The sequence below is a fragment of the Rhamphochromis longiceps genome, linkage group LG14, assembly GCF_057381845.1.
Source record: "Rhamphochromis longiceps isolate RC_006_pf linkage group LG14, R_longiceps_female_GT1.1, whole genome shotgun sequence".
NCBI lineage: Eukaryota > Metazoa > Chordata > Actinopteri > Cichliformes > Cichlidae > Rhamphochromis > Rhamphochromis longiceps.
The window spans coordinates 20,338,120-20,351,818 of NC_140570.1; the positions used below are offsets into that span (position 1 = coordinate 20,338,120).

At 39.8% G+C, this 13,699-nt stretch overlaps 1 protein-coding gene and 2 non-coding genes across 4 annotated transcripts in view; 2 read left to right on the forward strand and 1 right to left on the reverse strand.

Moving 5' to 3' along the window:
• The window catches only part of fchsd2 (FCH and double SH3 domains 2), an 88,537-nt gene that overhangs the window by 11,677 nt on the left and 63,161 nt on the right, over nucleotides 1-13,699 (forward strand). For both annotated transcript variants that reach the window (XM_085379344.1, XM_085379345.1), the window contains exon 3: nucleotides 8,763-8,808. In XM_085379344.1, coding sequence (XP_085235470.1) covers nucleotides 8,763-8,808 — 46 coding nt within the window. The remainder of the gene's footprint in view (nucleotides 1-8,762; nucleotides 8,809-13,699) is intronic.
• Nucleotides 2,936-3,009, forward strand: trnat-agu (transfer RNA threonine (anticodon AGU)). Its single transcript has one exon. It is a non-coding gene; the product is annotated as a tRNA-Thr (tRNA).
• On the reverse strand, nucleotides 4,726-4,798 carry trnam-cau (transfer RNA methionine (anticodon CAU)). Its single transcript has one exon. It is a non-coding gene; the product is annotated as a tRNA-Met (tRNA).

Genomic DNA, 13,699 nt, shown 5'->3' on the forward strand with positions numbered 1-13,699 from the left:
CAAAAGGACCCAAAACGAGTGACTGAGTGCATAAACTCATCAGGAAAGATGTTAACAGAGGTCAAGACCAAGAGCTGTTTTCTCATATACAGTGGAACCCCGACTTACGAAATGAATTCGTTCCCGAGGGTCTTTCGTAAGTCGAAAATTTTCGTAAGTCAAAGCACCCATCGCGCCTTTTGAGTGAACGATAGGCTATAGGCTAATTGCAAACTGCAGCAACAATACGTCATTCAAGTGGAACAGCGAAGTGCAAGTACAAAAGCCAAGGGGTTGTCACATGATTCGGAAGGCACTGTGGGCATTGCGGGCATTCTGGGCTCAGCCAATCAGAGTCAGCGGATTTCGTTACGCAGGCATTTTGCCGTAACACGAGCAGAAATATTGCCATTAAGTGCCTTCGTAATTTGAATTTTTCGTTAAATGGGGTATTCGTAAGTCAGGGTTCCACTGTACTTGTATAGGATCAGAAGTCTTTTTGCAGCCACAGCTTTTGCTCTTTGGCACACTTCAGATGGGGTGGAAGGTGGAACTCTATTTTTCCAACCTGGAAGTTATATCTATGTCTTATATTGCCTATATGCTGACATTCTTTCTCTTTCTCTTTCCAGCAGTGATATCTGTAGCATGCAGCTGTGAGTCTAAAGTCCAGTACTTATTTTAACCTACAATTTGTAACATTTTCAGTTACCAATTGTTTGACAGATTTAAGTTACTAATACAAAAATTACAAATGGGATATAAAGGTGAACAACATCAAATGCACCCGTTTTAACGACACTGTTCATCTTCATAAAGTTGATTAATCTGAAGACATAGACAAAAAAATCAGATATCACAAACAATACGAGGTCATAATAAAAAAGCATTCCAGCTGATGTTGGAAATTATTTGGCCACCGACTCACACCCCAGCACGGCCTCAAATGCTTTGCCATGATATCTTTAGAAAACAATATATCATTGAGTAATGGTAAAAGTTTCACTGTGATTTTTTTTAACCTGGTCATAATATATTATTATTGAGCAGCAGCTGCCTTCACAGTCACAGAAAGTGTCTTAGTCTTTGAGGACAGAGATAACAGTAACTCTAAACACATGATCAGAGATTTACTTTTTGCCTGTCAGTGTTTTGTGGGGTTATAGCAAAGGTGTGTGTGGGGAGAGAACTGGTAGGATGAGTTTTTATTCTAATACTTAGTACTGCTGTCTTTAATACTAGCACACACCCTGTGTAGAATTAATTTATTGTAAAGGGAACTCAGATTTCATCTCAGCTTATCAACTGTTGTCTTTTCTGAGATGAAGTAAACATGTTTCGAGCTGAATGCCAGCTTGGTCTTGGAGAGGAAAGACTGCTGCAAATCTGCTGTATTATGCCTCGTGTCGATCACCAGTGTGAAAACATGGCCATTCTCCTCGGCCTCTGTCTCACCCTGTGACTCATGTTGCTTATCCTTTTGTCACTGATCTCAGTCTGTGTCCCGTTAACCATTGACCTCAGCTGTTTTCTCATGTTTGATCATTTCCTCTCTCTGCTTTTCAGCCTCTTGCTCCTCTTGCCCTCAGCACTCACGCACAGACATACAAACACACACATCCACTGTGTCCACTCTCAGGCTCTTAAGTATTTCCTGTCGGACACACACTCATCTGCAAGCCTGCACATTTTCTCCCTCCCTTTCTTCTTCACACACAGCTGATGCTGACATGCTGGCTTTTCGACTCGTACACCATTCAGTTACGCACACGCACCCGTGGTGGGCAGACAAAAGGAGCAGGGTAGAGAAAAAGTAGTTAAGAAGCAGAGTGCATCAAGCCAGAGAGAAAGGGTCAGAGCAGGGGAGAGAGGCACGAAATAGAGGTGCAGGTGAAGGTATGGAGAGGTTTTCAAGGGATAGATGTGAATTGTTAGCTGAATAAATCTAGGGGGTGAAGAAGGCAAATGCAGATAGACACAAACATGAAGTACAGTATAATCTTCAAATAGATAACTACTTAAATCTATATAACTTTTAAGACCTCACTCTGAAATGCCTATTCTGTTTATTTTGACTATTTTAGGAACACAGTTTCTCATGAATGTGCAAAATGGGTGTGAAAGACATTTCGAGCTGATAATTGGGTGTTGATGTTTACATATGCTGGCTACACTGGATTGTAACCATGGCAGCATGAAAAGCCCAGACATGTCCAAAGATCCCAGCGAGGATGAGTGTTTGTCAGCATTTCTGTGTTTGTACTTTCTGACTTGTATGTTTCAGGCTTGCAGGATCGATTGTGTGTGAATAGAGCGAGCAGTCATGTTTCCATATGTGCTGTGGTATGTTCAGGTGACAGATCCAGAAACTAGACATTACAGCCATTTGGAGCTATTGAAAGTTAAGCATGTTAATTTAAATCTTTTTAGGAGATTGGTCATACAGAAGAAATTGAAAACTGCTGAAAACTGCACCTAGCTTCTTTGCCTTAAAAACAGCAAGGATTCTCTTATACCAACAAGGTATACCAACTGCTTTTTCACAGTATGAGATTAGGTCATCCAACGCAGTTACAGGAGAGCTTGCAGGGGCAGGACCATAACATCTAGTGCAGTAATCTTGTGTATCTTGCCGTAGTGTGTTAAACTCAAAAAGATAGCACAGGCAGTTGATTTTCTAATGCTTTGACTTGAGTTGCTCTTTTCCATGGCAGGTCTGTTTTCATATATAAGGCGCACCGGATATTAAGGTGCATTAAGCGAAACAAAACAGTCAGATAAGTCAAACTTTACTCAACTCATTCTTCTTGCTTCCTCCACTTCCATACCATTGATTATTAATGTTGAATTCTCTCGCAGCTGCTCTATTCCCATGTTGTTGCAGTATATTAATGACTGACCTCATATTGTGGATGGATTACCTCACGGAATTGATATCCTGTTGTCTCTTTGTGTAGGCGCTGTGGCTTAGTTGGTTAAAGCGCCTGTCTAGTAAACAGGAGATCCTGGGTTCGAATCCCAGCAGTGCCTTTTGTTCCAACTCCGCTACACTTGTTCAATAATATTTTTCTCCCTTTCCATTGCTATTTAGTACCAAGTAATTTAAGACACTTGCACACTCTTGGACAATTTAAGACACTTAATTTAAGACACCAGCAGATACTGTGTCTGTTTTGGTCAAAGAAGGAAATCCTGCACTCATTGTCAGCAATGCAGTGTTGTGGCAGCGCATATGCATCATGATAAAGTACAACCAGTTATAGGAGTAACTTGTTTGTGCTTGTACTGTTGTTTGCCCTTAAGCTTAGCCCCTGCTATCCGGTTGTTCAGTGATGACGCGACGAATCCTACTTCCAGGCCTAAAGTAGTCTGCGTTTAATATGGCTTTTGTGTTGTTAACATGTTTAATGTTTTGTATTTTCTTCTATTTGATCTCAAAAAGCTCCTAAAACAGTCAGTGATCCCTGTTGACCTCCCTCAGCTTTTATTACCACTAATGATTTATTTAAGCTCAGTTTTTAAAACCTTAGGATGTAGCTACAGCCCATCCCATGCAGCAGTATATGAATGAACTACCTCGTATTGTGGATGGATTATCTCAGTTGTTCTCCTGGCTGAAGTTTGGTCCTTTTACAGCATCCTGCCATGCGATTACATTTGTTTCTGACCACTGAGAACACTCACGTTAACTTTTATCGAGTGGAAAAAAAGTTAGCTTGTTTATATTATGCTAACATAGCTGTGTCGCTAGTGGTCACGTAGCACATCATTATATACCAGCTAGCCCAACTTCAGTAACCCTACAAACGTCACTGCTGTTTAGTTTTCTGTCTTCATTTATGCTGGAAGTGATAACAGAGCTGTACGTTTTAATTTGTTTCCAAAACCCCGCAGTCAGGACATGCTATATTGTATTTAGATAGAAGCTAGCGAGCTAACTCCCTGCTAACTTCTAACTCCGTTAAATGTCATAAATTCCGTTTTCATGGATGCCTGGATGTTAAACTCAATTGTTACACCTGGTAGAGCAGAAAGCTGATCAATTTATTAAAGATGAAAGACTTTAGACAGTTTTTCAACTCTCAGTAATGCCACAGTGATCGTTTGATATATGGACCTGCAGCGGAGTTTAGGTCCAGACACGGCTAGTGACGTCAGACTGAACAATCGGATGGAAAAACAGGAACACGCATGAGGTCCACATACATCTCATTGGTACTGATAGATGATTCTTAAAATGTATTTATTTTTTACTCTATGATGACTCTCCCATTCTTTTTCCATCAGAACATTTGAGCCATTGCCTTAAGGCTGATGCATGAAGCTCGCAAGAATGTCACTCAATGTGTGTAACCATAGACCTATGCAATGTGATACAAACACCATTAATTCCACCTATGTTAACCTTGGCTATCAATTGAGATTATATACTAATATATTTAATTATGAGAACTATACTTTTTCCTTCTTTAGCATGGAGCATGAAATGATTTTAGTTTAGACAGTTGTTTTTATGAGTGAAGTGAAAGCACTGTTATTTCTTGATTGTGCTTTGCCTTAAAGGCAGGAAGGATTTTTCAAGGTATAATTAACAAGTTTGTCAAGGTTTTCAAACGTGGTTGTTGAGCAACTAGCAGGAGGATGCCTCTGTGACTCAGTAACATGTAATGCAAGAAATCTGTCCGATGTTTCACTTCAAGGCACATGTGCTTTGCTATTTTGCTTAGTTGACAATTTTAAAACATCTGCCCCGTGTGAGGCTCGAACTCACGACCTTCAGATTATGAGACTGACGCGCTGCCTACTGCGCCAACGAGGCCTGTGTGCTGCAAATGCGTGTGTCCCTTTCACAGAGCGGATACTAAGCCCACATGTGGACAGGCCTGTTTGGGGGAGTGTGCGTGTCGTATTTCAGCGGACAAGCACGGGGCGGGGTTAAATAGTAAACACATGCTCCAGCCTCTTGCAGCAGATCAGTGATAAATGGCAATGGTGCAGATTTACTACAGTCTCTTATTTAAAAGAAATTTGCTAAGCAGCCTGTGTTTGGAAACCAGACTGGATATAGCAGCTTTAACACAGAAATGATGTCTGGGGAAAGGTTTGACACGAAGCACTACCCTATTTGTTTGGGCTGTAATTATCATACAGGCCATTGGTGGTAATTATTCTGTCTACTCTTACAGTGTTTTCTTCCCCTCTGTGTCTTCTTCCACTGTTCGCCTTTCCTGATGGTACTTGATTTTAGATGTTAACAGTCTGTTGTCTTGATCGGATTTAAGACAGCATCGGTGACTTGAAGTTAAAATATATTGTACAATAATAAGAAGTGTGGTTGTAATTATTCCAGCAATGTCAACATGGGATACATACTGGGACTGAATGTACCCTGCGCTGCTTTATCTGATGATACAAAGCAAAAAGCCTCGAGCTATTGCGTTTTCAAAACTAGGGTATAATGGTGCTCATTTCTCAAAGCCATGTTAAATTAACATTGAGCTACAGCAGTGCTGCTCCGAAGGTATCTTGAGTGGGTGTAAGCACCAGCTTGTAATGCCTATAATGGAGTCAGTATACGTCTTCTTCCAGATACAGATTATTTCTGGTAGTAGTTTATATTCTGTCATGTTTTCATGCCCCCCTCATCCCACCCCACCCCACCCCCCAACTTTAACTGAGGCTCATATTTCTGCCAATCTGCTATTTGTTGTTTCACGCAAAGAATAATCTGTGTAAAAGTCCTTGTCCAATAAAGCCTGAACAAGTTACCCAAGTGTGATCAAGTGTGATCAAGTGTGCTTCTGCGTGGGCCACAGAGCTCTGGATATCTACATGTGAATGAACTAAAGGTTAATGCTAATGATTAGGTTATTCTTGACACCTAAACACAATACCCTCATTTGCATGTGAGAATAACGCTCATCCACACTAGTGTTTTTTTCCAAAGAGTCTCCATCCACATTACCAACCCAGAGCAGGAGGAAAATGCCTGCTGTCTTTTCTCTTAGGTGGCATACATCAACATTAAAGTTATTTATTTCTGCTAATACAAGTCTTTAATAGCAAAATAAAATTCATGTGATCATCATTTCAGTCATAACTTTTAGAATAGCTAAAAATGTCCATGGCTTTTTTCTGGTCTGACCTGAACTTCTTTTGAAAAAAATGTTGATTCCTGCTTAGCCTCCATGCCTCTCTTCAGCTCTCTCAGGGGTGGGTGGCATTGGCAGCAACTGACCAATCATAATCATTAATAAGTGTACAGGAAGCAGAGTGCCTGATCATACTATGATGTTGCAACAATATGGTAAGGTTAAATAGGCTTTGCAGTTGTATCTCTGTGGCTTAGTTGTTTAAAGCGCCTGTCTAGTAAACAGGAGATCCTTAGTTCAAATCCCAGCAGTGCTTTTTGGTTTAATAATATTTTCCTGCTAGACCTTTTTGCTATTAGTGCCAACTAGAGCTGGGCGATATAAGATTTTTTCATATCACGATATGTTTTTTTCATTTCAGGCAATAACGATATCTATCACGATATAAGCCAAATAACTATATTTGTAAGATTTAAATGTGCCGTTGCTCACAAGTAAAATGTGAAATAATCAGCAGCTTGTTTTTATTTAAATATTTATTTCCCATAATAAGTTCAACAGGGTAGATGTACTTAAGGAACATGAGACTTTTTCAGATAAATAAAGGCAAATATTGCAAACTACACAAAAGGCAGCCGCTAAAGCGTTTAAGTTTCAAAATAGAACAAATGAAACAGACGACTAAATTGTCAATTCCACTTAGAAACAAAATATTAATTCTAAAAATAAATCTTAGTTTGTTTTACAGAAGAACAGACAAAACTAACTTTTGTCAATATCAAATAAACTGAGAACTAAAAGGAAATTCTCAATCTCTCCTTGTTGTATAGCTTAGCTTTTCAAACAGTGTTAACAGTTACTTTAGTCTGACAAAAGCCGAATGACGAATTAGCGCTTCCAGTCAGAGACTGAGGCTACGTCCACACGTACACGGGTATTTTTGAAAACGGAGATTTTCCGTTTTCGTTTTAAAAAATAATCCCGTCCACACATAAAGGCAGAAATGAAGGAAAACGCTGCTATGAACATGCCAAAGCAGCAGGTGGCGCTAGATTCCTAACCGTGCAGAAATGTTGGCCAATCAGAAGTCTAGAAGCCTCGGTGGGAAAAAGTAAACAAAGCTGGGGCATAGAAGCAGAACCGAGTCGTATGTGTGGACGGACAGTAACTGTGTGTATATGTAAGCATTTAAACACTGCAGAGAGTAGAATTAACAGTAACAGTATTGTAGAAATTCATTTCACCGAAACAATAACGTGGCGCACAGTGTGACGCATGCACCAGTTTATTGTATTTCCAGACTTGCTTTCGGCACAATTTACAGTGCACGCTACTCTGTTTTTTGTCAGACTTGAAATAGCCGAAATACCTTCACAATACGGAACTTCTATGGCTCTTCCATTCGACAATCTCTCCGGCATTGGAACCATCATCTGTTTTCTCTTCGGTAACCTTCGGTCACGCTCGGTTGATTTTTCTAGTCGGCACACTCATTTCCTCCATTATCCGAGCGGTACGGTGGCTGGCTGCTTCCCAAACAAATACACATGTGCGGCTTGGCACTTGTGCTGTATGTAACAAGTCACGTGACGTGACGCTGCGGCTGTGATTGGTTCGGCTCAGCGCTACTTAATTTGGATTGGCTGACCTTTTTTTTTTTTTTTTTTAAGAGGACAAGAGCGGCGAGGTCTATCGCGATAGTTTAATTTCTCTATCGAGTAAAAGTTATATCGCGATACATATCGTTATCGTTCTATCGCCCAGCTCTAGTGCCAACTAATATAAGACGGGCATTGTACAGCTACAAGCATTTCACCCCCATGTCATACTGTGTATGGTTGTGTGTGTGTGACAAATAAAATTTGAATTTGATTTGATTTGAAGACACATTTTTCCAATATGGAGCTATTGTACTGTAATAACTGTTTTTTAACAGCTCCAGTAACCATCCACAGAAAGCCCCTTGCAAGTTTCTAAGAAATAAATCACAGTGAAAAATGTGATAAGATTTGTAAAAAGCTTTAAAAGTGGTGTTGAGTTAGTTAGCTGGGCTCGCATCTGATGAACTATGCATTTAACTCGAGAATACATGTTACACACGCATAGTGAGATATATATAAAAATATTTAGATCCAATCAACTGTACATGATGCTTTGTCCATTCACATTCATGGCCAAAATATGTATCTGTTTGTGTAATCACATATGTAATGTTATGTTTTTAATTCTGCATAACATTGGGCTGTGATAAGAGCTTTCACTGTCTCTTCAACTCCAGGATGTTGTTGACTCACATCAACGGGGCGAGGGGAAAGGTTGCTTTGTGTGGGTCATAAATTCAGAAGGTATTTTTAGAAAGAGTCGTTGAGAAATAAAGAGAGAGTGGTAATTCCATCCTTGCATAATGTTGTGGTCACCAAGCTCTCCCCTGGCATACTCGGTGGGATTGCAGCATTTGTGCTTTCTCATCATAATGAACACAGTACACAAACTGTCACTGAAAATAAACATCAGGTCTGTTTTTTCTGCCTCCTGTGTAACAAAGCAATAGGCCTTGATGCTTTTGATGATGATTTATTTGCTATCTGTATTCCTACATGTTATCTGTTGTGATATATACATTATGAATCTATCTGTTGTTTCATTTATCCTCTGTACATTTCAGTAAGTTTCTTTTTGTTGTTGTTGCAGGAGCTATAGTCTGAAGAAAGGACAACTGGAGCGGGACTATGCACAGGTAGGTCTGGCTGGACTGTCGCTAAATATAGGAACCCATACATTAAAACAAAAACTATATACTGTTTAAATATCTTCAGCTTCTCCATCTTCTCAATCACCTCTGGACCAAATTCATTGTTCACAGCGCTTTTCGTCATCCTTTACACAATAATTAATATAAAATGCTATGATATTCAAAAAGGATGTACTTACTTCTCAGTCACAGAGGGTTAGAGACTGGTTGGCAACCCCCTCCCAAACTCCAGTTACTCTGGAAAAATGTGTATTACTTGACCAATTGTTGATTGGTTTTTGGTTTTTTGGTTTGCTAGCTGTCGTTGGGTAAACTTGATCACAAAGGGGGTGCTACACCAAAAAACAGCTTGTGATTGCTTTGATTGCTAGGAGATTCTCAAAATCACCTTTAGAAAATGGAAAGTGTCCACTTGAAACTTGAAAGAAGTCCGACAAAGCAGAATCCCAGAGCGTTTCCCTGCTACAGCTCACAACTGGTGCAGCTTGGTAGCAACCAGAGTAAAAGCAGGGAGGTTGCACCACTTTAAAACATAGAAGTGTATGTATCCCAGAATAAGGTACATACAAGTTTACGGTCTTACAGTAGTTTGTTATTTACATATTTCCATACAAAATTTTGGTTTGTACAGAAACCCAAAATCATTCTATCATTCTAAGTTTAAAGCAAACCACTGATTCAGCCAAAACTGATGGGCTGGGGAAGGCTGTTCCAAAGTGTAGGTGCTACAGAAGCCTCTAGATTTAAAATAGGATCAGGGAGCAGTCTCTAGAGACCAGCCAGGCTGACTGGTGGAATAAGGTGTCAGCATTGTTGCTGTATATGCAGGAGACTTGCAATGTAGGGCTTTATATGTAACTAATAATTTAAAAATGAATTCGAAGTTTCACTGGATGGAAATAAGGGCGAGATGTTTGTTAGATAAAAGAAACAAGACTGTAAGCCCAAAGATGGAGAAAAATAACACCAAGTCTCTGATCATATGATGTGATGTTGCTAATGTGAGGGCTAAAGTAAAGAACAGTCTCCATAGAGAAGCAGAACTGGAACACAAGAGCCTCAGTTTTACTAGGACAGAGGAATTTTGAAGACATCCAATCACTAATAGCACTGAAACATTGACTGAGGTAGCAGAGCCTTTTGTTGGATTACCAGAAAAATACAGGTAAGCAATGCTCTCAAGATGATTCAGGATTAATATAGTATGCAATGAAAACATAATTGGTCCAAGGATTGAGCTTTGAGGGATCCCGCAGAACAGAGGAGCTGATGAAGACTTAGTATGGATTCTGAAGTGTCTCTCAGATAAGCGTGACGAAATCCTTTTCAATAATCTGTCAACTAGAAAGGCACGATGTGTGGAGTTAAAGGCTGCAGATCAGTTGAGCAGAACTAAAATAATCCCATTTATCTGAGCACATAAGAACGTCATTAGTAATAATAACGCAGTTCCAGGGCTGTGAGTCAAATATTGCACCTCAACCAGCTGACGGAGTGGATGAGTGACAGCTCTGTCAAGAATTATTGTTACTTCAATCTTTTATCTTGCTCTCACTTCAGTTGCACCTTGATTTTCTAATTTTGACCTCTTTGGTAGTAGAAGTACTGTGCTGTCTGTGTTGAGGCCTTGCATGTGTAATTTAATTTTCATCCAGGGCTTTATCTCTAATAAATTGAGATAATAAAATGTAATTTAATATATTATATATTGTAGTTTAATTAATACTCTAATAAGCATTGACTAACCTTAAGTAAATGACAGTCATCTATGCCACTGTTTGCAGAGGGTCTGTGCTAGTGAAAACTATAGATTTATACTTATTAGATTTCCCAGTAAAAAAAACCCCAAAAGAATATAAAAAGAAGTGAAAGGACGTACATAGTGCATTGGCAGCCTGCTTAACTTAAGAGCTTTCCAAAGTGAGCCTTTCAGATTTCTTTTTGATTCATTCTTCAGATGATTAAAAGCTCACACATGTGCTGCAGGCCACATTTGGTTTCACTTCCCTTGTTCCTGTGTAGTTATTGGCAAGTGTGTCGCTGTTTATTTCCCCTGTTTCTTTTGTATATTCTTTCTCTTCTGTTTCCTGTTTGATAAAAAGCTACAGTTCTTATAAGACGGAAAAAGGTTGCTACACGTAATTAAGCATGGCATCCACTCAGTAACATACTGAGTGGAGCTCCACTTGCAGCTTGCAGTGAATTCACCGAAAGCAGTTGTTTGCATGATTCTCACATGGGTGCAGTCACCCGTCACAAAGTGCTTTGTACTATAAAACTGGCAGTTTAAAGACCCCCTGAAGTCCAATCTGATGGTGATTTGCTGTCTCACTTGCACCTCTGTTCATGAAAATGGCTTCAATTGCCTTCTTTAATAGGTTGGCTTTCAATATGAGAACTCCTTTATCCAAACTGAGACATGCGCGGTCTTTTAGATTATACACAAATGTCTTTTCAAAGCTCTTTTTCTTACTGAAGCCAGTTTGACTAAAGTACTCATTCAGTAACACTTGATGAATAGTTTGATTATAACAGACAATTTTATAAGAAACCTGGCACATTTTGAAGTCCTATTTAAAGGTACTATTAGGTGCGGCATTGAGACTGATTCTCATTGTGAAGGAATAGACATTTTAAGCAAAAGCACCATTCAGATTCACTGGGAATCATTCTTTGATGATCCCACCCTCCCACAACCACTCTCACATAACAGTGGTTAGGTGCAGGAGAGTTTGCATTGGTCCTCATTTTCATTTCTTGTGTTCCACACAGGACTTTTGTTCGACTGTAGTAGTTTTTGGCTCAGCATTTTTCTCCTGTTTACGTCACAACACATTTTATCAACATCTGGTAGTCAGCGAGGCTTTCTTCTTCTATTTTTGTACCTTAATTGTGGCCTGCAAACAGCTGATAGGTGCATTACCTCAACTTCTGACAGTAGTAATAATACTGAAACACTCCAGAGCTGCTTTTTTCACACCACTGTCATTTTAAACATGGCTGAGCTGTTTACATACCATGAAATTATTTTCATCCACGAGACATCCACTTTGTAGTCTACTGTTGATTTGTTGGGACACATGAAAAAACCAAAATACAATTCCCAGTAGAAGGCTGAGTCAGCATACTTGTGATACTGAGCGTTAGTTAAGTTGTGTCTAAGAAGAAGCCAAGCAGCGCTTCCAGCCAAGACTGTGAGACTGTCTGATTTCCATTGTATTTGATGTTGCTCTGCATAAGCTCCCATGACATTTACACACGCATCCATACAGTCACTGAGAAATGTTCCCAGCTAAAAAAAAAAAAAAAAATCCTCCCGGAGCTCATTAAAAACCATTCTAGTACATAACCCGGCTTGCTCTTAAGCACATATTAACATACAGATACGCCTCCTCGCAGCTGTCCATACAACCAACCCTTGTTTTGCAGCACCAGTATCCTCACCATGCATATACATGGACTGAGGATGGCAGGAGAGAGAAGGAAAAGAGGAAAGTGCTTGTTTGTGTGTGTTAGAGGATGAGTGTCTTTATTTGCATGCGGTTTGAATGATTAAGTGAGCGTTTCCTGTGGTCAACCCCTCCTCCTCCTACTTTCAGACGCTCATTACATCCCTCCCTCTATCTAGCTTTCCCTGTCTCTCACTATTCTCCCTCAGCGCTGTCTTTTTCACCTTAGAAATAGAGGTTGCCTAGCAACAGCCCCCTGACTTAGTAGGACAATAGATTCCCTCCTAATTGTAGGTGTGTGTTTGTGGAGGAATGTCGGAGTGTAGTGTTTCTTTTTTCTTTTTCTTTTTTTATATAAATGTATGATGAATGGCAAATAGATGTTGTTTCAAGATCAAATAAGCAAACAGGACGCCCCCCCACCCCACACACCCACCCCCTTTTTTCCTCTCACAATAGGATTTTACTAGCATGTAAGGTTTGGCTCTCGTCTGTCTCTCTGCCAGACACTCAGGTAGCTGACCCCTGGTGGTGAGTCAGGAAAATAAAGCCAATCAGCCTTCAGTGAGGCAGAGGAATAACGGACATGACCCCTTAACAGAACAGCTAAAGAAAAAAGTTGAGAGCTGGGAGATGTAGGAGGACAACAGAGCGAGAATGAAAGTGAAAATTTAACCTTTGTCCTTTCAATGTGTCAAACCAGACATCCACCCACCCTCTGCGCAGGAGTCAGCCACAATTACCAGCTGTCCATCAAAAGCTCCATGTTTTCTGAGTGTGCGGGTTAGCATGTAAGGGTTAGCTGTTTGTCCCTTATTCTCCCTCCCACGATCAGCATTACTGGAATAGTTTTAGGCTGGGGTCATACTTCACTGTACTGCCCAAAAAAGCATGCCTTCTGTGCTGCTCTGTATCTGCTGTGCTTTACTGTTACTTGTGCTAAATCAGCATTAATGTTATTGGTTATTATTGATTTATGTTGTGTTCTCTGACAAAAATAAAATTAAATTAAAAAGCATACATGAGTTCTTAGGTTCAATTCAGTTTTATTACAGTTTTATACAGCGTCAAATCACAACAACAGTCGCCTCAAGGCACTTTATATTGTAAAATCAAAACCCTACAATAACACAGAGAAAACCCCTAATAATCAGATGACCTCCTATGAGCAAGCACTTTGGCGACAGTGGGAAAGAAAAACTCCCTTTTAACAGGAAGAAACCTGCAGCAGAACCAGATTCAGTGTAAACATCAGATCTGAATATTGTAAATAAACTGAAACTAGTGCTTTTGCATTTTATTTTTTTTACTTTTTTCTTTTTCCTTCTTCACTGTTTCACCTCTATATAGTGCTCTCACACTGTCTTCAAACTGTATGTAACATGATCTCATGCACACATCCATTATACTGTAGCTGTCTTGTTAAT